At 41.2% G+C, this 27,160-nt stretch overlaps 1 protein-coding gene across 5 annotated transcripts in view; it reads left to right on the top strand.

Moving 5' to 3' along the window:
• The window catches only part of CFLAR (CASP8 and FADD like apoptosis regulator), a 62,915-nt gene that overhangs the window by 19,518 nt on the left and 16,237 nt on the right, over positions 1-27,160 (top strand). For 2 of the 5 annotated variants that reach the window (XM_068544672.1, XM_068544673.1), the window contains exons 3-5: positions 1,765-1,870; positions 3,442-3,577; positions 4,440-5,249. In XM_068544672.1, the coding sequence (XP_068400773.1) occupies positions 1,765-1,870; positions 3,442-3,577; positions 4,440-4,561 (364 nt within the window). In that variant the 3' untranslated portion in view covers positions 4,562-5,249. Of the gene's footprint in view, positions 1-1,764; positions 1,871-3,441; positions 3,578-4,439; positions 5,250-7,469; positions 7,528-14,691; positions 14,742-15,426; positions 15,509-27,160 lie in introns of those variants that run through there. The other 3 variants (XM_068544671.1, XM_068544670.1, XM_068544674.1) reach the window with 2 other exon arrangements.

Raw genomic sequence — 27,160 nt, 5'->3', positions numbered from 1 at the left:
TTTCCGGTTACTGAGAAAGGAAATAACAAGCCTGACAGCAATCTTCCTGACCTTTGTAGAGCTCTGTGATCCTTCCTGAACCCCCTCCGATCTTTCCCCTGCTGAGGAAATTAGTGGGGTGGGCTTGCTTTCTGTGAGGTCCCTGCTCCCGAAGGCTCTGGGGAGCCCAGATTGGACGTTTCTTCAATTAACCGTCTCTAGACCCCCTTCGGTTCAGAGAGGAACGGCCACTGGAGTCCCCTCTGGTTCAGACAGCCTTTGAGTTGTTCCTTCCTCCTGTTCACATAATATTCTCTTGGCGGTTCAGAGGAGCACAGAAACCAGCGGAAGGGCTGCGTTTCTGGGGAAAGAAAGATAATTTGTAACCTTAAATCAGTGATTCCTTTTTCTCCAGACCACCAGCCTTTAGTTATATCGATAATATATACTTGGAGGTGATGTACATGATTAAAAACTATATTAAAGAGAGTTGCAAGCAGTGTGGCCCTTGGAACGTATATGAGATTTGAGGTCTAAAGGCCTGTTTGAAGCCTCAGAACTGTCAGTTACAAGCCACGTAGGCTGAGCCAGCCACTGACATCAGTTGGGCCTTCGTTTTTCTACTTGTGAAGCTAAAAATAATAATATCTGATTTCACAAGTGTGTTTGTAAGGATCGATTGTGATAATTTAGTATGTGAAGTACTTTTTAAAAATTATTATTATTATTTTAAATTATGTGAAGTACTTTTTAAAACTGGGCAGCACTCTACAAATATAAGGGTTTATTATTATTGTTGCTGTTATTCTTGATCATCTTCCACCTCTCCAACCATCACGATGTCATAATCTTCTTAAAACTTTTCGGGAGGCACTGACTGGGTTTTTGTGAATAAGTCAGGGGAGGCTCTCCCTCTCTTGTTTCCTTGCTGTGGTGAATGGAGGTGGTTCCTTTGGGCCTCTGAGTAGAGAGGCCCGGGAGTGCTAGATTCATTTATTCTTCTGTTGAGTGGGCTTTATTGTGGGTTGACTTATGCCAGGTGTTTGGTAAGCACTAAAGCAAAACGAATGAAGAATCTTCCATCCTCAAGAATATTAGAGTCTAATTGGGAAAACAGGCTTCTAAGTAATGATGACAATGTTAAGGTAGTAATGACAATCATGAGGTGTCCTTGGGAACCCTGATAAAGCATGATGGTAACTCCAGCTGGAACAGAGGTGGCTAAGTCAGGAGGGGCTTTCTAGACAGAGATATTTACAGTCACAATCCCCGGGATCTAGATGCCTTTTAACCTTTGAGTTCGGGCGCGGGCCAGGATAGCCCAGGTGTTACTTTGCTTCACAATCTTGTGACTCAAATCATTGTCCCTGGATTAGCAGCGTCAGTATCACTGGGGGTTTGTTAAACAGAGAAGACAAGATCACTTTGAATTCTATTTACGTCTTTCGTCTTAGTCATTTAGGTTCTTCATTTATTTCATTATAACTTCTGGGGGAGCTAGGGGATTCTTTGGGGAAGTTTTTATTCTCTTGTTCTTTTCATAGCAGTTGTAAAAAAGAGGTACCATCTCCTATTGAAAACTGGGGAAAGGATAAATTTGCTTTTTGACTTCCCTTAAGATCTCCTCCTGGGGTGATCTAAGCTTTCTGTTTTCTTGGAGGCACATTCAAATGGGGGCAAGAATTAGTCTTTTAACCAATTATTGGCATAGAGGAGGCCTAGGCTCTTGGTGTTCTCACTAGGACTGGTCTCTGAATTTACTAAAGAAACTTGTCTGGTTTACAGGGTGCTGTTGATGGAGATCGGTGAGGGTTTGGATAAATCTGATGTGTCCTCATTAATATTCCTCATGAGAGATTATATGGGCCGAGGCAAGATAGCCAAGGATAAGGTGAGTTTTCTTTCTTTTTCTTGGTTCATGTTTCCAAGAGCCTATCGGAAGTTGGAGGGGTGCTCTCTATGGTGTGAAGAGAGGGAAACAGGCACTTAAGCAGGGAGGACCAAGTCGGGGGTGAAGGTGGGAAGGGAGAAGAGTATGGGTTTTTTTTTTTCATAGTAACATTGATGGGAAGAAAATTGGTTCATAAATTGAGAGGCAGTAGAATGATATCGGCTGGTGTGGCCCTGGGTGTTTCTTTCATCCTTGTATTTTATCCTTTATTTGTGTAAAATTCATAGGCCTGGCTTATATATCAGCTTCTCTCCCTGGTTTGACAGATCATCTGGGAGGGTTAGGGAGTCCCTTCTGCTCATGCTGAGTAGAAACAGGAGGAAATGCCGGTCCACTCCCATCTTGCGCTCTGACTGTCATCTATTTCTCCTCAGCCAGCTCAGGATCAGTGTGGAGTCATTAGGCTGCAGGGGAGCTGGGCAGGGGAAGGTCCTTGAGACTGATGTATCCAGGGAATGGCAAAAGTACAGATTTGGGGTTGAAAATGAGGTAGGGGTGAAGATCTCAGGGATGCTGTGATTGCTGGAAAAGTATATAAATTCCAGCTGGCCTTATATGGTACTTCTGACCTATGGACAGGCCAGGAAAAGCTCGGGTCTCTAGTATGTGACAGTATGTCCACCAAGGACCTGCTTCTGAGGACTCTGGTAAATCACTGCTTAAGAATTTCCTCATGTTCCTTAATGATTGTTGTTTCATTTCTGAAATTTGGGAATATAGGGTGACTGTATGCCCCCACCATCAAATGCAAAATGGGAAGGAAAATGAAAAAATAAAACTCCTTTTTTGGTGTCCCCTAATCAACTTATTTCCCAATCATTTATGTAGATTTAATTATCGTTATTAATTTAAAAATAAAGATAGCACATTAGTAACCAAATGTTAAACAGAAAGTAAATAACACCAAAAGCAGTGCCTATTTCAGAAATATAGTTCTTTCACAATCCCTGTGGTCCAGGGTGAATGAGTAGCAAAATACCCTAACCCTGTAATTTTGCCACCTCATGTCTGCTGTGTCAGAATGAGTTGGAATTTCCAGCATTGATTAAAATATTTTAGGGACTTCAAAACTGTATCGTTAGAATTTTTCTAGTAAAAACGTTTCCCCAGCTACCTTCTCACTTCCTTTTTTCAGTAAAGCCCTCACGAGTTTTTCAGTATAACACCAGCCTGGCTTTTGGGAAGAGAATGAACTTGGGAGGATTTTATTTTCAGGCCTGCTCTCTCAATCCTTCATGACACAAATGGCCCATGTATCTATCCCCAACCTAGGTACAGGTTGGCCCCCCGAAGACTTACCTCTTTTCTGAGTAAATTCCAGGAGTGTAATTTGCTCATGGCTTTGGAGGGACTATAAAACAGAGAGGTCTGGTTTAGGATCACTGAAGGTCACTGAAAGGGCTCCTCTGGTCACATTTTCTTGCTCTAATAAATTACACAGCCTGAGGTTTGCATATGAGGCCTAATAGTCAGCCCTACTGACATTTGTTTCTTGTTGGTGGTTCTCATAGAGTTTCTTGGATCTTGTGATTGAACTGGAGAAGCTAAACCTGGTTGCTCCAGATCACTTGGATTTATTAGAAAAATGCCTAAGGAACATCCACAGAATAGACCTGAAGACAAAAATCCAGAAATACAAGCAGTCTGGTGAGCAGCATTTTGGCCTCTCTGTGGCCTAAGGAAGTATCTGTGCATAGTGGGTTTCATTGGTAGAGATCCGTGTGTTGGACGGGTGGATGGAACAGAACCCGAAGGTCCACAGCTCCCACCAGCCTGTGGCTAGAGATCAGAACCCTTTATATCCTCCATACCCCCATCTGCTAACTTCATCACCCAGCACCCCTGACCACAGAGTCTTGGCCCTCTGCAAAATGCTGCCAAGCAGCTCTTAACATTCTGGTCTTCAGGAAAGTGTCTGCACCCCCATTTTCTGTACTGGCTGGTGGCGCTGTGGGCACTCAGGGCTTTTGAGTCTATGCTGAGCCCTGCTGCCTTGCTCCAGAGTTTGGCCTGACTTGGGATGATATCCTATCACTGGGGTCCTATAACTGCCCTGCATATGTCTCCAGTTGCACAAAACCTCCTCATGCAAAAGGGCATCTTTTCTGCTGAGAACCCCTCCTCCCATAAAGGGGACCAGCTCACCCTGGCCTTCTCTCTCATGGCACCCCTACCTGTTGTCTTTTAGACTCACAGTCAGCGTGGGCTCTGCTAGCAGTCTACTACCACCACAGGGCATGGCTGATACTCAGGGATCTACACACAGCCCTGCCCCCGCCCCCCCCCCACAATGGCTGATTCAAGATCAAGAACAGGAGTAGCATTTTTAGTCTGTTCTTAATGACATTGATAGAAGAGTCATCTGATCTGATATTTTGAATTCAGTAAGGTGGCTGGAAAGTTTAGGGTATTTTGAAAGATCATGATTGACCCTGAACTGAGCCACTGTTGAGGATTCATTTGATGATAATTTGTAAATCTTAACTCAGAGCCTGTCTTCTGCTTGCAGCTCAAGGAGTGGAAACGAATTACGTAAATGCTCTCCAGGCATCTCTGCCAAACTTGAGTATTAAGGATCCTTCATATAACCTAAGGGTGAGTCTGGAGCAAATGTGTGGAATCCCAGCATGAAACAGTTTCAGAACTTTGATAAAAATGTACATATTCTCCCAGCATGTACTTTGTTTAATATCTGAAAAAAAATTGTGACAGAAATGTGCATTTGTTTTAAAATATGTATAAATTCTTATAATTTCAAAGCTAACATGTGTTCATTGAAATAATTTGGAAAATACAGAGAAATATATATAAAGGGAAGAAAATAAATCACCTCCATGTTAACAGTTATTCCCTTCTAGTCTTTTTGTTTTCCTGTGTGTGTATCTACATATACAAACATTTTTTTCATTGTTCACTTGTTCCTTTGAAAATTTAGCTTCTTAAGTAAAAATAGGTAGGACATGCCCATGGACAAAGAATTCAAAATGTGCTAAAAGAATTTTTAAAGTATATTTCCTCTTACCCCAGTTCCTTTCCCCAGAGGCAGCTATTGGTAACCATTTTCTTCTATCCAGCGATAGTCTTTGCAAATATCATATTTAATTTGTATTTTTTTCTTCTGTACAAATGGTAGCACACTATGCCCACTTCCTGATCTGAGAATTCTTGGAAATTGTTTCACATGAATCATACGGGACTGCCTTTATTTAATCGTTTTTAATGATTGAACATAGTTTCACTTTCTAGATGTATCAATATGTTTAGCCTTTTCTTGTATATGTGGACTTTTAGATTATTCCCAATCTTTTGTTATAAAACAATACTTCAAAATAAATATCCTTGTATTTACCTCTCTGTGCCTTTGCTTTTCATTGAGCTTATTTTAATGATTTCAGCAAAAGTGTTTTTGTTATTGAGTGATGTTACTGAGTGATTGATTTGTGACCGTAAATAATATGTAGTCACTTCTGGTTGTGTTAGTCAGTGGTGCAAGGTTATCATGAGAATTGTGCTTTGGTTAATCTTTTATCTTGAGAAGTTAACCTTAGTGTAATCTCATCCTCATCCTCATTCCATATAAGGATATGTGGAATTTGTAGTCAGGACTTAGACCACAGTTTATAATCTGTGATTAAATCATAAGCACTTTCATAAAAGTATGTGATGAACATATTGACTATATCTGTAATAAAAATAGTTTTGTGGAGAATATAATCTGTAAGAGATACCACTAAGCAATAGAATTTCAGAGCTCAGATGGATGGTAAGCATTATACTGTCCAACACCCTCATTAAATAAGTAAGGACATTTAGGCCTAAGGAACATTAAGTGACTGCCCACCTCTACCTACCGCCAGACCTGGGCCAGTCCATACTCCTTTCTCTACACCATGGTGTGTTTAATAAACTACATGGTATCGTGTCATAGCTTAGATATATCTGTCATTTTTGTCAAGAATTAAATATGCTTTTCTTGTCCTTCTGAATCTCTATGATACCAAATCATGAGAGAAAACTGATTTAGGATTCAGATCCAGATTTTCTGGGCTTTCTCTGCTATTGTCTATCTAACATAAATTATACTGTCATTCTTAGTTAAAAGCCTGCCATATTTTTGTTATTGTCTTTCTAGTCTGTTAATGCAAGTAATTGTATTCACTGTCCATATAGCCTATTAGGAACCCACATGCTCTGTGTGTAAATTTTTCTTTAAATTTGCTATATTAATCTGTGACCCTGATCATTCACTCATTTAGTTAGCAGGCACTGTGGCATATGGATTCAGTGAATTGCTCACAAGATTTGGGAACTGAATACCTGGATGTTAACTCATACAAGGCTGCAAAATAACACATGATACCAACATACTATAGAATAAAGAAGTTGTGGGAATTCCTTGGTGGTCCAGTGGTTAGGACTCCATGCTTCCACTGCAGAGGGCACGGGCTTGATCCCTGGTTGGGGAACTAAGATCCCTCAAGCCGTGCTGTGCAGCCAAAAAAAAAGTTGTGACTCTGTAATATAATGCTTTTTATATTTATCTGCAATAAATCTAGCTTTGATTTGATGTTATATCTCTTTAATAGTATGTAAAAGTGAATGCACACCTATGTGGGGTTCCAAATTCTGTCTAATATCATTATCCTCTGGCTAAGTCATTGGTTATTAGTGATAAAAGCAACTTATATGTTTTTCTTTCATTTAGATGCACAGACTTAGCTACAGACACAGCTTAATAAATAGTGTACTTCTCTCTTTTGGCTAGGATAGCTTCAGAGGAGAACTGTCATTTGAAAGCTGAGCGTATCAGATGGTTGACAGTGTGTGCTATGTGTACCTTACACAGGACCTGTCATCTGAGAAGAGAAAGGGTCTGTTCAATCTTTCATTCTCTGATTCATCCCATTCTGGCCCTCAGAAAGGGTAGCTAATTTTCAAGAACCACTCCCACATGTGGCTTGTGTGTAGCTAGGCATTATAGAAAAATAATAACTGGACATTTATTAAGCACTTCCGTGTGCTTAAAAGGCACTGTGCTGAGTGCTTTGTGTACATTTAATCTTCAAAAAAATTATAAGGTAAGTACTATTATTATCCTCATTTTGAAGATAAAGAAACAGACATATAGTTAAAGAACTTGCTCAAAGTTACATAGCTAGTAAGTGGCAGAATCCCACTCCCACTCTTAACCATACTGTACCTTGCCTCTGTGTTAAAGATCAGGTTGAATGTCAATTGCATGTTCCAACAGCTTGTTCTAACTTGGAGCTATTGTAGCAACTCTCCTATACCATATTCTAAATGCTAGTTGAGCATATTTACACATTCATTGTATTGTCACTTTAAATTGCTACTTTGGCCATAGAATATGGATTTATGTAGTTAATGGCTCTTGCTAGCCTTCTTTAGATAATTTAACAGTTAATGTGATATTTTTATTTTTTCCTGGGTAAGAATCCTATCGAGATATTTAAAGAGGTGTAATATAATGTCTCTGAAAAATGAACAGGGAGTGTGACCTTATTTTTTATATTTGAAGCTCCAGAATGGGAGGAGTAAAGAACACAGACTCATGATGGGACAACCTGACATTCAGAGTAAGACCAGCTTTTCTTTATATTCATTCTTTATAAATGATTGATAATTCAAGTACAGAATGTTGCATTTTTAGAGTTGCCTTTCTTTTATCTACATATTTTAATTAAGTTCTCAAAATAAAAAACAGTTAAACTCTTAAAATGTATTCATTGGCATTTCTAGTTATCCATCAAATTAGCTTATTTGAGTTTAAACACCTCTTACTTCATCAGCTTCATCATCTTGACTATATTTTTTAAGAGATATAACATTTATACCTGAAATAGAACTATAACCAGGTCATGTTAAACATTAATCTAGCCATGTTAATGAGCCATGTTAAACCAAATATCTAGCAGCAGGAAGAAGAAAGGTTACTAAGATATTGTTTTATAGCCCATTTAATAAATCTAGATACTGTACAGATGACATTCCCCACCCCTACAAAGAAAGGAAGAAAAAAAAAACACCTAGTCATTTCAACCATAAGATTTAAGGGATTTAAGATCCCTCTCTCACAGCAACAGTCAGCTCTACCCACCACCAGAGCCTCCCATCAAGCCTCTTAGATAGCCTCAACCACCAGAGGGCAGACAGCAGAAGCAAGAAAAACTACAATCCTGCAGCCTGTGGACCAAAACCCACAGTTACAGAAAGATAGACAAGATGAAAAGGCAGAGGGCTATATATCAGATGAAGGAACAAGAAAAAAACCCCAGAAAAACAACTAAATGAAGTGGAGATAGGCAACCTTCCAGAAAAAGAATTCAGAATAATGATAGTGAAGATGATCCAGGACCTCGGAATAAGAATGGAGGCAAAGATTGAGAAGATGCAAGAAATGATTAACAAAGACCTAGAAGAATTAAAGAACAAACAAACAGAGATGACCAATACAATAAGTGAAATGAAAACTACACTAGAAGGAATCAATAGCAGAATAACTGAGGCAGAAGAACGGATAAGTGACCTGGAAGACAGAATGGTGGAATTCACTGCTGCGGAACAGACTAAAGAAAAAAGAATGAAAAGAAATGAAGACAGCCTACGAGACCTCTGGGACAACATTAAACTCAACAACATTCGCATTATAGGGGTCCCAGAAGGCGAAGAGAGAGAGAAAGGGCCAGAGAAAATATTTGAAGAGATTATAGTCGAAAACTTCCCTAACATGGGAAAGGAAATAGCCACCCAAGTCCAGGAAGCGCAGAGAGTCCCATACAGGATAAACCCAAGGAGAAACACGCCGAGACACATAGTAATCAAAATGGCAAAAATTAAAGACAAAGAAAAATTATTGAAAGCAGCAAGGGAAAAACGACAAATAACATACAAGGGAACTCCCATAAGGTTAACAGCTGATTTCTCAGCAGAAACTCTACAAGCCAGAAGGGAGTGGCATGATATACTTAAAGTGATGAAAGGGAAGAACCTACAACCAAGATTACTCTACCCGGCAAGGATCTCATTTAGATTTGATGGAGAAATCAAAAGCTTTACAGACAAGCAAAAGCTAAGAGAATTCAGCACCACCAAACCAGCTCTACAACAAATGCTAAAGGAACTTCTCTAAGTGGGAAACACAAGAGAAGAAAAGGACCTACAAAAACAAACCCAAAACAATTAAGAAAATGGTCATAGGAACATACATATCAATAATTACCTTAAACGTGAATGGATTAAATGCTCCAACCAAAAGACACAGGCTTGCTGAATGGATACAAAAACAAGACCCATATATATGCTGTCTACAAGAGACCCACTTTAGACCTAGGGACACATACAGACTGAAAGTGAGGGGATGGAAAAAGATATTCCATGCAAATGGAAATCAAAAGAAAGCTGGAGTAGCTATACTCATATCAGATAAAATAGACTTTAAAGTAAAGAATGTTACAAGAGACAAAGAAGGACACTACATAATGATCAAGGGATCAATCCAAGAAGAAGATATAACAATTATAAATATATATGCACCCAACATAGGAGCACCTCAATACATAAGGCAACTGCTAACAGCCATAAAAGAGGAAATTGACAGTAACACAATAATAGTGGGGGACTTTAACACCTCACTTACACCAATGGACAGATCATCCAAAATGAAAATAAATAAGGAAACAGAAGCTTTAAATGACACAATAGACCAGATAGATTTAATTGATATTTACAGGACATTCCATCCAAAAACAGCAGATTACACGTTCTTCTCAAGTGCGCACGGAACATTCTCCAGGATAGATCACATCTTGGGTCACAAATCAAGCCTCAGTAAATTTAGGAAAATTGAAATCATATCAAGCATCTTTTCTGACCACAATGCTATGAGATTAGAAATGAATTACAGGGAAAAAAACGTAAAAAAGACAAACACATGGAGGCTAAACAATACGTTACTAAATAACCAAGAGATCACTGAAGAAATCAAAGAGGAAATCAAAAAATACCTAGAGACAAATGACAATGAAAACACGACAACCCAAAACCTATGGGATGCAGCAAAAGCAGTTCTAAGAGGGAAGTTTATAGCTATACAAGCCTACCTAAAGAAACAAGAAAAATCTCAAGTAAACAATCTAACCTTACACCTAAAGAAACTAGAGAAAGAAGAACAAACAAAACCCAAAGTTAGCAGAAGGAAAGAAATCATAAAGATCAGAGCAGAAATAAATGAAATAGAAACAAAGAAAACAATAGCAAAGATCAATAAAACTAAAAGCTGGTTCTTTGAGAAGATAAACAAAATTGATAAGCCATTAGCCAGACTCATCAAGAAAAAGAGGGAGAGGACTCAAATCAATAAAATCAGAAATGAAAAAGGAGAAGTTACAACAGACACTGCAGAAATACAAAGCATCCTAAGAGACTACTACAAGCAACTTTATGCCAATAAAATGGACAACCTGGAAGAAATGGACAAATTCTTAGAAAGGTATAACCTTCCAAGACTGAACGAGGAAGAAACAGAAAATATGAACAGGCCAATCACAAGCAATGAAATTGAAACTGTGATTAAAAATCTTCCAACAAACAAAAGTCCAGGACCAGATGGCTTCACAGGTGAATTCTATCAAACATTTAGAGAAGAGCTAACACCTATCCTTCTCAAACTCTTCCAAAAAATTGCAGAGGAAGGAGCACTCCCAAACTCATTCTATGAGGCCACCATCACCCTGATACCAAAACCAGACAAAGACACTACAAAGAAAGAAAATTACAGACCGATATCACTGATGAATATAGATGCAAAAATCCTCAACAAAATACTAGCAAACAGAATCCAACCACACATTAAAAGGATCATACACCACGATCAAGTGGGATTTATCCCAGGGATGCAAGGATTCTTCAATATACGCAAATCAATCAATGTGATACACCATATTAACAAATTGAAGAAGAAAAACCATACGGTCATCTCAATAGATGCAGAAAAAGCTTTTGACAAAATTCAACACCCATTTATGATAAAAACTCTCCAGAAAGTGGGCATAGAGGGAACCTACCTCAACATAATAAAGGCCATCTATGACAAACCCACAGCAAACATCATTCTCAATGGTGAAAAACTGAAAGCATTTCCTCTAAGATCAGGAACGAGACAAGGATGTCCACTCTCACCACTATTATTCAACATAGTTCTGGAAGTCTTAGCCACGGCAACCAGAGAAGAAAAAGAAATAAAAGGAATACAAATTGGAAAAGAAGAAGTAAAACTGTCACTGTTTGCGGATGACATGATGTTATACATAGAGAATCCTAAAACTGCCACCAGAAAACTGCTAGAGCTAATTAATGAATATGGTAAAGTTGCAGGATACAAAATAAATGCACAGAAATCTCTTGCATTCCTATACACTAATGATGAAAAATCTGAAAGAGAAATTATGGAAACACTCCCATTTACCATTGCAACAAAAAGAATAAAATACCTAGGAATAAACCTACCTAGGGAGACAAAAGACCTGTATGCAGAAAACTATAAGACACTGATGAAAGAAATTAAAGATGATACCAACAGATGGAGAGATATACCATGTTCTTGGATTGGAAGAATCAACATTGTGAAAATGACTATACTACCCAAAGCAATCTACAGATTCAATGCAATCCCTATCAAATTACCAATGGCATATTTTACGGAACTAGAACAAATCATCTTAACATTTGTATGGAGACACAAAAGACCCCGAATAGCCAAAGCAGTCTTGAGGGAAAAAAATGGAGCTGGAGGAATCAGACTCCCTGACTTCAGACTCTACTACAAAGCTACAGTAATCAAGACAATATGGTACTGGCACAAAAACAGAAACATAGATCAATGGAACAAGATAGAAAGCCCAGAGATAAACCCACGCACCTACGGTCAACTAATCTATGACAAAGGAGGCAAAGATATACAATGGAGAAAAGACAGTCTCTTCAATAAGTGGTGCTGGGAAAACTGGACAGCTACATGTAAAAGAATGAAATTAGAATACTCCGTAACACCATACACAAAAATAAACTCAAAATGGATTCGAGACCTAAATGTAAGACCGGACACTATAAAACTCTTAGAGGAAAACATAGGAAGAACACTCTTTGACATAAATCAGAGCAAGATCTTTTTTGATCCACCTCCTAGAGTAATGGAAATAAAAACAAAAATAAACAAATGGGACCTAAAGATCCCTCTCATTGCTCTTAAAACATCAGCACTTGATCCCAACATTTTCAAGAAGTGTATTTTTTGCTTGTCTTGAGTCCTCCTTGAAGTGAGGGCTGAGACTCAGTCTCTTAGTGTAGTACTTAAGAACTCCCGGAGGTGGGGCTGCATAGACAGGTAAGGAGGACTCAGTCTTCCCTGAGGTGCTTGGAATTTGTGTGCAGGGGCGATCCTGAATGTAGAGAGCAGGGCAGTGGCCTGATGGAAACCTCCTGTATATGGCAACACCTCATGACTCAGCCGACATGCTGTCTGTGTGCACCTGCAAGCCTTCTGCCCAGCTCAGCCAGATGAAGCAGCTCATGCCCAGCATTCCCTTCGTAAAAGTCAGCTCTCCAGTAAAAGCTGTTGAGGAGCAAATTAATTTCTGAGGTGACAGTATGTTTCTTAAAACACTGGTGAGGTGGTGAGAATTAGCTGTTTAAAATGGGAGACCTGGTAGATTTGGATAGGAATTTAAAATAATCAGTGTTGGGCTTCCCTGGTGGCGCAGTGGTTGAGAATCTGCCTGCCAATGCAGGGGACATGGGTTCGAGCCCTGGTCTGGGAAGATCCCACATGCTGCGGAGCAACTAGGCCCGTGAGCCACAATTACTGAGCCTGCGCGTCTGGAGCCTGTGCTCCGCAACAAGAGAGGCCGCGATAGTGACAGGCCCGCGCACCGCGATGAAGAGTGGCCCCCGCTTGCCACAACTAGAGAAAGCCCTCGCACAGAAACGAAGACCCAACACAGCCAAAAATAATAATAAAAAAAAATAATAATAATAATCAGTGTTTTTTCCATTGGGCTCCCTGATGGCAGGTTTATCCTTGATGGTAATCAAACAGGTGAGGTAAGTGAGGCTCCCAACAGCCCTGCAGATCCTTTGGAGAGCTAGTTGCCTGCTTTTGCCTGGATGTGGTTCATTTGCTAGTAAAAGAGAAAAGCATCCTGATAACTTGACCTTAATCTAATAGAAGTTTAAAATAATCAAACCAAGTATTCATATTATTTTGGACTTCCAAATAGATTTCAATTGGATGATGATGATAATAACTACAATTTATTAAGCACTCTTAGTAAGTGCTAAGTGCCCTGAACTGAGATGGACATATTACTATATTATTTTGTGTGTTTTTTTAATTCTGTTAAGCCATGATTGCTGAAATACAAAAAGATAAAGTGAAATTTCCTCTTAATTCTGAGTATCAGACATAACCACTATTAATGTTTGATCTGTGTACCTCTAGTAAGTATATGTAGGTATACGCACACAAACACATGTAAAATTTTTAAGTACGTTGGCTCCATATTATAATATTATTCAGTAATCTATTTTTCACTTAATACATCCTGCATATCTTTTCATGTCAAATACATAAAGATTTCTCGTATCCTTTTTAACATTGTGTAGTATTCCATTGTAGGTATCATAATTTATTTAACCAGTTTCATGTTGGTAGGCTTTTAGTTTCTTTCTAGCTTAGGGCCATTACAAACAGTCCTTCAGTACATCTCCTTGACATTTTTGCACATGCGCTCTATTATTTCCTTAGGATAAACTTCTAGAAGCAGAATGTTGGTTTAAAGGTATTGCTAATTGTCCTTTAAAAAGACTGTTTCAACTTATACAGCATTACCATTTGAAAGTGCTCATTTCCCCCAAACCTTACCAAATATTGGCATTTTCTTTGCCTGTCTTTAGACATTATTTCTCATTTTTGCAGCAGTCATAAATTAGATGCTCATCTCTGAGATTAAAAAACAAAACAAGACAAAACAAAACCCAACACACCCTGAGACTTCAGAAACTTGCCCAAGATCACAGGACTTGTTAGTGATGGTGCTAGGGTTTCAGCTAGCCCTTTATGGCTTCAAAACTGGTGGTTTTTCCACCTCCCTGGGACTAGTGAAGTCATTTTTTATCTACAGAGGTTGCTCTAGGTTCATCTATATTTGCTAAGCCCACTGTCCCCTATCTTACCATTGACATTTTATTTTATGATCTCCCAATATCACTGGACTAAGAAAACATGGCCATCTGTTCTATAAGTGGCAGACCCACAAAAGCTTTCCCTTCTCTGTGTCTCTAAGGTTGTTCCCTTGAGGCATTGTGCACAATTTCAGCACATGCAGTAAAGCTATTGATATTGTTGGGTGGTTAATTTATTAAATTCTCCCTATCAGGTTAAAACCTCACCAGTCACTGGGTCCTTACCTGGAGAAGGGCAAGGGAGAGCCTTCTTATACTTCTATTTAAGCAGTTTTTCTACATAACCCCTGTTTAGCATGGGGACTTGTGTTTTCTTATCAGTTAGGTTTTTCAGGGTGAGATTAGAAGCTTGGGGCTGAGCATAGCTGGGGAAAGAAAAGACAGTAGGCGGAAGAAAATAGGGAAAGAAAAATGGTGTGACATAAAGAAACGCAGCCTGCAGGAACTAGGATTAGGGCTAGTTCTCCTTCAGCTTTGTAAATGATTTCTCTCTCATCCCCCAGGAGAACCAGTGAAGACATCCATTCAGGAATCAGAAGCATTTTTACCTCAGGTACAGAATAAATGATCTGATTTGGTATTGTATTGCAAGCACAGTATCTGTGGAGAACACTGATGGCTTTAAAAATATCTGTCCATTAAGAATTCTTTGTAACAATAGGATGCTGAGGGTGTGCTATTCTGAGAACTCTTCTGTTCTAAAGGGGAACCTTGGTTGTAGCAAAGAGAAAGAGGTTCAAGTGGATTGCATTAGTGAACTTTGGAATGCAGGAAAATTCCAAAGTGGCATTTCTCTTCCTAGCTGAGTGATTGCTGAATATATAAGTAAGCAGTGACACTGAACCTTGACTTGGTCTGACTTTTTCTATGCTGATACCTCTTCTCCATAATAGAAAGGCCTCCTTTTGTATTGGTTTGGAAAGATATCACTTGTACAATCTCAGGTTACTGTGGAAACATATGACCCATCTTTTGTCTGTGTTTTAAATTATCTTTATCCCACAAAGCTACGACATGCGTAAAGAGACTGCAATTTTTATTAAAATTAAATAGAAACTGAAGTAGCTTGTTGATATTGAAGGGAAATGTCAGCTGTGATGACTTCAGCCTGTGCCTATTGAGTGACTCACCTGCCAAAAGGAAATTTAAGGAAATCCAAAAGAAAAGATCATATGGGTGGAACCTTGAGGAAAAGAACAATGTTTAGGGTCTTTAACAATCCCTGCTTTCCTTTCCAGCACGTACTGGAAGAGAGATATAAGATGCAGAGCAAGCCCCTGGGCATCTGCCTGATAATTGATTGCATTGGCAATGACACAGGTAGGTGTGAATTTTCCAGATGAACTGATGCTCCCACAGTGGGATCACAGTGAGATCACGGCACACACAAGCTGTATTCATCGAGTGATCCACACTAGCTGCTGTAACAAACCTATGCCAAAATGTGGTTTCACACATGAAGGGTAGTTTCTCACTCATGTTGCAGTCTGGTGCGGGTGGTACTGTAGTGCTTTGTTGCATGTGCTCATCATCGGAGGGCTTGGAGTTTTCCTCAGGATCCTCTATATCTGGCTGGTGGATGAAGGAAGCGAGTGGAAGATCTCACAAGAGACTTTAGGGACAGGCCTGAAAGTGATATGCATTCCACCCTCATTCCTTTGGTTAGAACTCATGTGCCCCATCCAACCACAGTAGACAAGTTGTGTGTCAGGAGGAAAATGAAAGGAGGTTGGGGGAACACATAGCGTTGTCTCTGGCACAAAGGCAAACTTTGTGAAAGTTGGTGAGCTTCAGTCTTGTCTTTCCATGCTGGCTGCTGTGGCAGGGAGGAGTCCTGGGATCCAAAGGGGGGTTTAAAATGGAAAGTGTTCTGGGCTTCAGTATTATCAGATACCCCATCATTTCACCTAGATAGACTCTGAAAGCTTTTCTGGGGAACATTAAAAATAGGATAAATTTGTGTTCCCTTAGAGGCAATGTGTCCCTTAGTTCTGTCACCCTGGACTTTGGTTATTGGCCTGAGTGTGTACTACCTGTGTGTCACCTTTCTTTGGATCTGAATCGATTCTTTTGCTCAGTTGTTGGATGTCTGACTCGAACTGAATTAGTCACTGATGGTGCATCAAAAGAGAACAATAAGAGCCTAGATAAGTACAATAACATTTGGTTTAATTATTTATCTCTTTCTTTTTAAAAAAAAATTAATTTATTTATTTTAAATAAATTTATGTGTTTATTTTTGGCTGCGTTGGGTCTTCGTTGCTGCACGCAGGCTTTCTCTAGTTGCGGCGAGCGGGGGCTACTCTTTGTTGCGGTGCGTGGGCTTCTCATTGCGGTGGCTTCTCTTGTTGCGGAGCACGGGCTCTAGGAGCACAGGCTTCAGTAGTTGTGGCTCGCGGGCTCTAGAGCGCAGGCTCAGTAGCTGTGGCGCACGGGCCCAATTGCTCTGCGGCATGTGGGATCCTCCCGGACCAGGGCTTGAACCCATGCCCCCCGGCACTGGCAGGCGGATTCTCAACCGAGGCGCCACAAGGGAAATCCCTATCTCTTTCTTGAAAGGATTGCTCGTTCTATTTCCACAGTTGTCCAGCTTCTCAACATTCTCTTAGAATGAGTCAGAACTGTCTTCTAGGCTCACTTAGAATGTTACCATGGTTAGTTTTATGGGAAGAGAATCCAAGAGAAGATCAAATTAGGAAATATTAGGCTGAATTTCCCAGGATTTCGGGTATGATCTCACTTTCTCATGGCCTATATTTGGTTGGATGTGAGAAATGCTATCTCCTGAGCTATAGATGTGTCCTTTATTTATTTATTTAATTTTATTTTTCTTAAATTGAGGTGTGGTTGATGTACAAGATGTGTTCTTTCTGTTTTAGCCATTAGTATTCACATAAGAATGAGAAAATATTTTCTCAGTGAGTAACTTCCTGCTTTAAAAGAGAATGTGTAATTGTCCTCCTCTTTTGGTTGTAATCAGTTCTGCTTCATGCGTTAGCAGGAAGTTCCCAACTGGACTTGGTGCAGGATGTGTATCTGTTGTATGAGGGGAATCACCAAGATAAAGCCATGACTTGTGAATTTGTGGCTATAATCCACTGTCTGCTTCCCTTGCTGAGTTAGAGGCCTCTTTTAGGCAGGGACTGAGTGTATATTTGTATTTTGCTGTGTTATAAGATTGTGATCAGAGTTGAGCCCTGGAATACGACTGTGTGGGTTTGAATCATGGCTCTGCCATGGCCTAGCTTGTTACCTGTGGCAGTTTTTCTAGCCTCTCTGTAGCTCAGTTTTTCTTCTGTAAAATGAGTTAATAACAGGACCCACCTCATAGGGAGGTTGGGAGGAGTGAGTGAGTCCTACCTGTAAATAACTTAGGGCAGTGCCTAACACACACACTGTAAGCACGTACTAAATGCCAGTTAATGTTATTTGTACATTTTGTTTGTTTAATTTTAGTTGCAAACTACTGAGCTAGAACTTGCCATGGCTTTGTGCTTGGTACATGGAGCCTGACCCAGACAAGTGAGAGACCAGAGAACTGGGGTCCTGAGGCCTGTTCTGGGCTCATAGGGGAGTGGGGCAGGTCCCCATAGCCTGGGGCTAACTGGAATAGAAGGGGTAACCCCCAGAGGGGGTAACTTCTGGGGACATACGCAGGTGGATAGCTGGGGAGACTATTCCTACTAGTCATGGTACGAGCGGGCCTGACAGAGAAAGAGAATCTGAACACAAACGCCAGGGGGAGGGAGGGCAGAGAGTGGCAAGGCCTTATGGGAGAGAAAAATGGAAAGGAGCGTAGAATCAGAATCTCTAGGAGCTGGAGCAGGGGCATCTTTGATGAGATAAGAACAGGTGTTGGCCTGAGGTGCATTTGTACGTCTGCTTCCTTGACTCAAGCTCTCCCTGCCTCTGGGAACAATACAAATAACTGGGCTTGAGGCCACATCTACAACGCCCTTGGGCTCAGGTGGCTAACTGACAGGTAAAGAAACCAGATAGCACGCTCTTACTTCTGTTGTGCTGTGGCTTTTATCAGCTGACGGGTCCTGAATCCATTTATACACCCAGCTGAGACTCAGAACGGCAGGAGAGTATTAATTAACGTGAAATGGAAGACACAGTTTCTTCTCACACTCCTGCTCTAGGCCTCCAGCACTTCATTTTCCAATTCCCCTCCCAGCGATTTTTCTCTGAGGACTCCGGGCTGGGAATCCTGCTTGGATTGACAGTAGTCTTAATTATGTGCAACACTTTTCATTTCTTCATTTCCTAACAGCCCAGTTCATCTAGATGATTCTGTGGGGTTTCCTTTGTCTCTTCCCTAGTTAACTTTCTCACTTGGTTAACGCTGAACATTTGGGAGGAGTGCAGGAGTCTGGCAATAAACATTATTACAGGGCTTCCCTGGTGGTGCAGTGGTTGAGAATCTGCCTGCTAATGCAGGGGACATGGGTTCGAGCCCTGGTCCGGGAAGATCCCACATGCCGCGGAGCAACTAGGCCCGTGAGCCACAACTACTGAGCCTGAGTATCTGGAGCCTGTGCTCCGCAACAAGAGAGGCCGCGACAATGAGAGGCCCGCGCACCGCGATGAAGAGTGACCCCCGCTTGCCGCAACTAGAGAAAGCCCTCGCACAGAAACAAAGACCCAACACAGCCAAAAATAAATAAATAAATTTAAAAAAAAAGAAACTGCTTTCTTCTTAAAAAAAAAAACCCAAAAAACATTATTACTAGAAACGAGGGCTCTCACTTCCTGTAATAAATCTCTTATACATATCACTGTATTATCTTATTGGTTCTTTTCTCTGGAGAACCCTGACTAATACAAGTTTTTGCGTGGACATATATTCTCAATTCTCCTGAGTGGGATTGCTGGTAAATACTGCCCCCCTCACCACCTTTTTTTAAAACTGTCTCAAATTCTCTTCCTCTTCATAGCTTCTTGCTCAGGGCCATTTCAGCAGCCCACTAATTGTTCTCTCTTCCTAAGGATCTAACTCTGTCAAACCCATAAAAAAAATAAAAAAAAAAGAAACTAACAATAATATGATAAGACTAACTTGAGGGTGGTAGTGATCGGGGTGTACATTTTTTTTTTTTTTTTTTTTTGCTGTGTTGGGTCTTCGTTGCGTGTGGGCTTTCTCTAGTTGTGGTGAGTGGGGGCTACTCTTCGTTGCGGCGTGTGGGCTTCTTATTGAGGTGGCTTCTCTTGTTGCGGAGCACAGGCTCTAGGGCACGCCGTCTTCAGTAGTTGTGGTGCTCGGGCTCAGTAGTTGTAGGTCTCGGGCTCTAGAGCGCAGGCTCAGTAGTTGTGGCGCACGGGTTTAGTTGCTCCACAGCATGTGGGATCTTCCCGGACCAGGGATCGAACCCATGTCCCTTGCATTGGCAGGCAGATTCTTAACCATTGCGCCACCAGGGAAGTCCCAGGGTGTAAAATTTATTAAAAATATACTATGTGTCAGGTGCTTTGCTAATTCCTTTACAGGGATTCTCACTTAATTTTCATAAATATTACTGCAAGATAGGTACTATTATCCCCATTTTCAAGGTGAGCAAGCAGAGCACAATAAACTTCCTTTCTTTTTTTTTTTATTTTGTTTTTTATTTTTTATTTTAAACTTCCTTTCTAACTTCTCTAGTTAAGTAATAGAGCTGGGATTTGAAAGCTTGACTGCAAAGCCTCTGCTTTTAGCTACTTTGCTGTAAGTTCCATGCAGGTGGGGAGCTTTCCCTATGTGTCTCCAGAACCTGGAACCGTGCCTGGTACGTGGGAGCTCAGTAAATATTTGTTGGGTGAATGAATGAAGGAGTAAGCTCTACTGGTCTTGGTGTGTTTCTAAAACCATTCCTTTGTACCTGTAGAATTTAGAAGACTCTCTTATACCTATCTTTTCCTGTCCTCAAAAAAAAAATCAGACTTTTATCCAAAGAGTATGTAATTTCCCCAAACCTTTACAGATTTATTCTTCCTTTATCCCATAAATGTTTATTGCACCCCTACTATTGCAGAACACCATGCTTGGGACTTCCCTGGTTGCCCAGTGGTAAAGAATCTGCCTTCCAACGCAGGGGATGTGGGTTTGATCCCTGGTCGGGGAACTAAGAAAAACAAATACTGTATGCTAACACATATATATGGAATTGAAAAAAAAAAACCATGGTTCTGAAGAACCTAGGGGCAGGACAGGAATAAAGACGCAGACGTAGAGAATGGACTTGAGGACATAGGGAGGGGGAAGGGTAAGCTGGGACTAAGTGAGAGAGTAGCATTGACATATATACACTACCAAATGTAAAATAGATCGCTAGTGGGAAGCAGCTGCATAGCACAGGGAGATCAGCCTGGTGCTTTGAGACCACCTAGAGGGGTGGGATAGGGAGGGTAGGAGGGAGACGCAAGAGGGAGGGGATATGGGGATATATGTATACATATAGCTGATTCACTTTGTTATACAGCAGAAACTAACACAAAAATGTAAAGCAATTATACTCCAATAAAGAGGTTAAAAAAAATAAATATAAAAAGCAGTGAATGGTATGGTTGATACACCAAATCATGTTACTGCAGTAAAAGATAAGTTTGGTAGAGTACTGAAGCAAAAAGAAATAAGTTCATATTAAAGTTTGGACACATTAGTTATTCAAATTAAAAACAAAAACAAAAAAACCCACCTTGCTTGGCCCTTTGTGAAGCAGGTATGGAGGCCATGAAGTAGAGTCTGGCCTCAGAGCCACATTGTGAACAAAGATAAGGTTATAAGGTTATTGTTTGGTGGCTCATTCTTGAGAAGAATCCTTGGAGAAGTCAGTAACCTCTTCTTGGAGCAGACACGGAGACGTAAGGTTTTGAGGCTAATTAGTTCAGTGGCTTTGTGCTTGGTGTCCTCGGTGTTGCGTCACCTGTGTCAGAGACCTAGCAAAGCTAGACCTGTGCGGGGCCCTGCTTCGAGGTGCCCTGACATAGCACTGGACTTTTGCTCTTGTGTTTGGAGCCGAGAAGCGAAAGCCTCACATCACAGACACTTGGACTCTGGACCTTGACCTAGGGCTCTGGCTGGTTTTTAGGCTGCTGAATGAAAGCTGGTGTTTGCAGGTTTTAAGAGGATGTGTTTATTCCTCTCTTTTCTCCCTGCTCTTTCTGAAAAGCTTGAAGATTTTTCTGTACTTTTAACCAGGCTAAGGCTTAGATTCTTCTAGCAGATGCTGCACATTTCCCTGGGAAATCTTGCGTAAGTAAACTTCCTCTTCTAACAGAGCAGCAGTAGTCCTGAAAGCCCGAAGTTGATCGGAAAGAGCTTTGCAGTGGTGTTGATTGGAGCTTGGCTGCTCCTTGGGGTTACCCAGCCTCCTTTCCTCATTTTCCCTTAATGGAATCGGCAACAACCCAAATCAGTAGCATTTTCCTGCACTGGTAGATGTAAACAAATCTCAGCAAGGGGAATCGGAGCCGCCACTGTGGCCTCTGCTCCTGAGCTTTGAAGACACGTGGTAAGTGACACATGAGATGGTAGATGGAGGCTTTGTTCCCATGGAACGGCTACTACTGCCTGCCAGCTTAAGTGCCAAGGAAGTGGAGTCTCCCCTCTTAACTCCTGTGGGAATAGCGGACTATTAACGATAGCTTCCCTGGGGGCAAAAGACCAGGAAGTCTGTGGTGGTATGCTTTTTTTTCTGGGCATTCTTATCCTCTGAGATCAAGCAGCCATTCAGTTGGAAAACTAGCATCACTAATGAAATTTCCCTTTAAATCAGTGCTACATAACAAACCCTTTTTTCACAGACAGCATAAAGCTAGGGTATAAAGAATTATAGGTCCACGATCCCTTATTGGGGACCCTTGCATTTCAAAATTTTAAAGTTTTAGGAGTTTAGAAAGACGACATGGTCCATATACTGTAACTTATAGAACATTCCAGTGGGGTCTAGGGCAGTACCCCATAATCAAATATGTGACTATTTCTACAACAAAAGGAATGGATATTTACACTAAGTGGAATAAAGACTGTAAATAGCTTCTCATCAGTTCAGGAAAGGTTTTGCCACAAAATGAGTCAGGGAAAAGAACCTAAGTTTTTCAGAGCTTTTAGGGTCTTGGAATTGTGGATAAGGAGTGGTGGGTATGTGGAAAAGCAGAGGACTTTTAGGCCACCTGAGGGACCACAGAAGCCTCTCTTGACATGTTTATTATTGATATTGTTTTCTCCTAAGAAAAGCTAGTCCAGAAGGAGTTACTAGTGATCATTTGTGCTTAAAAAAAAAGAAGACATCTTTAAAGTAGTTTATAATTTCGAGTGTATATGGATTGTCCAGTAACACCCCCAATTGTTGGTGTCCCTGAACAAATGGAAAGTCAGATTTATACAAGCCCCACTCCCCCCAACCCCGCTTCCTCCCTCACTCTTTCTTCTGTCTTTATTCACCATCATCCTTCCACTTGGGGGCCTTTCCTTTGCCCTGTTTTTTTTTGGAGCCGCAGCTGAATTACACCTTTCCCATAATCTCCTCTCCAGGTGTCTCAGACCACACTGATCTTCCCTACTGTGACCTCCTATTTTACCTAAAATCCTACTGTTCTATGTGACATGTCAGTCATTGTTTTGTGCACATTTATACACTTTGCTTCTCTAGCAAGATTATGGGCTCCTTGAAGAACAGGAACTACATTGTACACTTCATCTGTATCCCCTCATCACAGTGTTTCTGTAACACAGGAAGAGGAACTTTGTAAAACATGAGTTTTGGGGTCAAGTGAGTTTAAGAAATAATTTGTTCCTCTTTAGGAGATTTGCAGTGAATGTTGGCCTTAAAGTTTCCGAGCAGTGTTCCTGTAACGAAACCTGGTTAAGTCTTGTCAACCTTGCATTTCTCATTCACATTTGACCTCAAAACTCCCCTTTCCACTAAGAATATCCTGCCCACTTGTGTTCCATTCATGTGCTTTAGAGTAATTTGAGCTGGGCTTATTTAAGGTACTCAGTAAGTGATCGTGAATAGACTGATGAAGCATCCCCTCTTTCTTATTTATTCTATACATTTATTTAATGAATCCCTTTTTTTAGATAGTGTCAAGATAAATGTGAGCTCATTTTTGGTCAAAACACATTCTAAATGAATGAGGTCATGACATTTTATTTAATTCTTTGGATTTCATCTCAGTGATCCCCAAACAGGTGGGTAATGCTGATCCTAGCCCTTCACGAACAGCCCTGTACTAACTTCAAGGCCAGAAGAAATCCCTTATCATTTCAGGAAGTTAATAAAGGAGCAGGTGAATTTTACAGAGATAGGGCTGGGTCAGGAGTGGGGTTTCCCAGGTGGGTAGAAGGAGAAGTGGGACTAATGCGGTTGGTTGAAGCTTTATTTTCCAAACTCAACACCCACGTTTTTCTTCCCCTATTTGCAAGTAAGGACAAGGAAGTTACTGTTGATACATGGGACACAGAATCTGGCTGCTCTGAGTGCATTTTAGTTTAGGCTGTAGAGACCTCCCTCTGGGTTCTAAGGAGGTATATGCCATGCAAGAGAGGTATCGCAGGCAGGCTGCATGATTTGTGGTGCAGTGGCTGCCTTTATATTCTTTAAAACTAATATATTTGAATAAGCACTCAACAGTTTGCAAAGCATCTTGACAGAAATCTCAATGGGTCCTCTCAGCCACCTTCTGGAGGACACGGTATAGGCATTGGTATTGATCCATTTTATATATGAATAAACTACAGATGTAATTTGTTCAAAGTCACACTGTCACAACCCCCCTGATCCTGTAAATTAGACTGGGCTATATCTGTGTTCTTGCTGGCCCAAGAAAGAACAACAGCTGGCACCAGTCCTCACCAACTGATAGAGGAAAGGTGTGCTGTTAATGGGAAATGCCAGCTGTGATGACTTCAGGCTGTGTCCATTGAGTGACTGTTGCCACAGGGATGTTTAAGGGATGTTCCGTCTTGGTCTGAGGCCCATCCAGATTTGGTGTTCTGATTGGCCTTATACTTGGCCTTGGGGACCTGTATGGCTTTTGGGTTCACCTCCAGCTTTTAGCCCTTTTCCTTCTGTTCTATTAGGTAAGGACTTCCTGCCCTAGACCTCAGATTCCCATCTCCTTCTTAGCTCTTCTGCTAGTGTAAGTTAGTTTTATTTCAGGACCAGTTAGTTTTTTTTTCAGGACCAGGCAAGGTTCAGACCAGTAAGTGGGTGGAAGAGCCAGGACTGAAACTCAGATCTTGTGATTCCAAGACTGTTCCTCTTTCACCCGGATCACGCAGCTGCCTGCTGACTGCCTTGCGACAGCCCAGCGGCTGCTCCAGCCAGAACCTGCGGGGAGCCCAGATAAAGAAAAGGGATTAAGGCACAGGACAGCATGTGTTCTGTCCAGACCTCTGCATATCAGGATGGAAAGGGAGACTGTGGCTTTCTTTCAAGGACTTTGATAAGGGAGTAAACCTATCAGTGAAAAGAGGCTTTTGAGGGGAGCAAGCCAGCCTGAGATAACAAGTAAACAAAAGAGCTTTGCATCTGGTGTTTCTCTGGTTGCTTCTGCCCCCTAGAGGAGAGAATGCTCTATGACGGGAGAGTGTGACTCCTGAAAGGGAGAGTTTGGACTAAAGCAGTGGGGATGGCACTGGGGTCCTAGTCCAGGTTCTCTCACATGGTACAGCACTTTGTTTCATCCTGAGCGCAGAACTGGGTACTGAAGCCTTGCCTACACCCTCAGAAGCCATGCCTAGTGGGTGGTGCTGCTACGCCTTTCCTACCACTCTGAGATTCTATGTGGACAAGTGAGGTATTTAATAGGTTTTCCGCAACTGTCATTTCCTGATAATACTTACTTATCACAGGGGTTTAAGGAGGTTGGCGCCTTTTTTGTATCTCTTCATTATGATGTGATATATATATATATATATATATATATATATATACATATACAAATTCATTTTTTTCACCCTTACCTATGGCCCAGGCAGAAGGAGAAAAGTAAGTAGCCTAACTACATTCTTAGGGAATGGTTATTATCATTCCCTTTTGTTGACTTACCTGGTGAATTATTTATCTGATCACGTGTACAGATCACTCCAAAATTTAGTAGCTTAAAACAACAATACGAATTTATTTATATGTCTCACAGTTTCTGTGGGTCTGGAATTTAGGAGTGGCTTAGCCAGGTTGTTCTGGCCCTGAGTCTCTTGGGAGGTTGTGGTCAGATGTCAGCTGGGGTCATCTGAAGGCTTGATTGGCTTTGGAGGGGCTTCTCAGGTACTCAGTCACGTGGCTGGTTGGTGCGAGGCCTAAGTTCTTCTCCGTGGAGGCCTCTCCACGTGGCATTGGGGACCTGTATTGAGTGTTCTCAAGACATGGCAACTGGCTTCCCCCAGAGTGAGTTGTTCCACAGTGACCTGGCTTTGGAAGTCACGTTGTATCTCTTCGGCCACATTCCATTCATTAGAAACGAGTTACCAAGTTGGTCCACATTCAAGGGGAGGGGAATTATACTCTATCTTTTTAAGGGAGGAGTGTCAAAGAATCATGGACTTATTTAAAACCGCCATATCTGGCAGGATGTGGGTCTCCTGAGTGGAATGTTCTACAAGGCTCTATGTGATTGTGTCCAGATACTGCTCATAGGCTGGGTGAATTAAATTAAGAGCACACAAGCCAGCTCTTATTTGTCCAGTGGCTGCTTAGATTCCAGATTTTTGTTAACCCAAGGCTGTGTTTCTTTTCCAACTTTTAATCTTTTTCCTGTTTCCTGCTGAGAAGCCAGAAGAGAAATTGTGATTGCTTACTTTTACTTTTATAGTTTATTAGTGGTTGGTAAAGTTGGCAAGACAAGACAGTTGAAACTATTGGTTGAAGCTGTGAGTCTCTGAATTATTTGTCTATCCATACTTCATATTGTTCCCATTTAGTGTCGAGAATTGAGAATTTGTAGTAAACTGTTTTATGTACCTTCACTTATTTATCTCGCCTTGACCCCTTTGGGTGATGCCTAAACTGGTATGAGATAGGACCCCTCTGTTCCTTGGTGGAAGTTATAGGTACTCTGATTACTACCATGTTGTTTGGTTTGGGGTGAATGCAGTCGTAGACTTCTGGAAGGTCATACCCCAGGGGAGGAAGAGAAGTGGGTACATAGTCATGAGACAGGGAAGCAAATCCAGAGAAGTGGCTAATAGTTTGGATGACAACCTGAATTAGGAGATTCTTGTTTAGCCTCTGGGCTTAGGACAGAATGGTTTTTCTGCTCTGAAAATGGACTAAGAACTGCAGGCATCCCTCAGACAAGGAATAGAAACTTAAAGGGTAGCTCAAAAGGATGTGGACTTTTTGAATGAGGAAGAGAAAGATGTCTCTCTTTGCTATTAGAAAGATGAAACAATTCGGTACCTACTTCTCCAATGAAGGCAAACTGAGCAGATGGGAACAAAGTAGATGGGTAGGATTTCTAGGGTTCCAAGGCCATAGAAAGTTCTAGAAGATGAACAAAAAGATTTTTAAAAAGAGAACAGGGAATATTTTTATTGAGCACCAGGAGCTTTATTTGTATTATCTCATTTAATCTTCACAGCATCCTCATAGGGTGGGTATCCACTTCCACTTAAAGCTAGGGAGACCCACTTCCTTAAAGCAATGCAGCCCATAGGTGTGGTGAGGTCAGCGTTAGAAGGCAGGCTTGTCTGCTTTTTCCACTGCCTTACACTGCTTCTCGAGGCAAAGTCAACCCAGGATTCCTGGAAACTAGGAGAAGAATCTCTGGGGGCCCTGTAGGGCAGGGGTCCCCAACCCTCCAACCACTGACTGGTACCGGTCTGGGGCATCACAGCAGGAGGTGAGCGGCAGGCAAGCGAGTGAAGCGAGCGAGTGAAGCTTTATCTGTATTTACAGCTGCTCCCCATCGCTCACATTACTGCCTGAGCTCCGCCTCCTGTCAGATCAGTGGCGGCATTAGATTTTCATAGGAGCACGAACTCTA

Source organism: Eschrichtius robustus, chromosome 5, assembly GCF_028021215.1.
Source record: "Eschrichtius robustus isolate mEscRob2 chromosome 5, mEscRob2.pri, whole genome shotgun sequence".
NCBI classification, from domain to species: domain Eukaryota; kingdom Metazoa; phylum Chordata; class Mammalia; order Artiodactyla; family Eschrichtiidae; genus Eschrichtius; species Eschrichtius robustus.
This window is presented reverse-complemented; position numbering and strand designations above follow the sequence as displayed.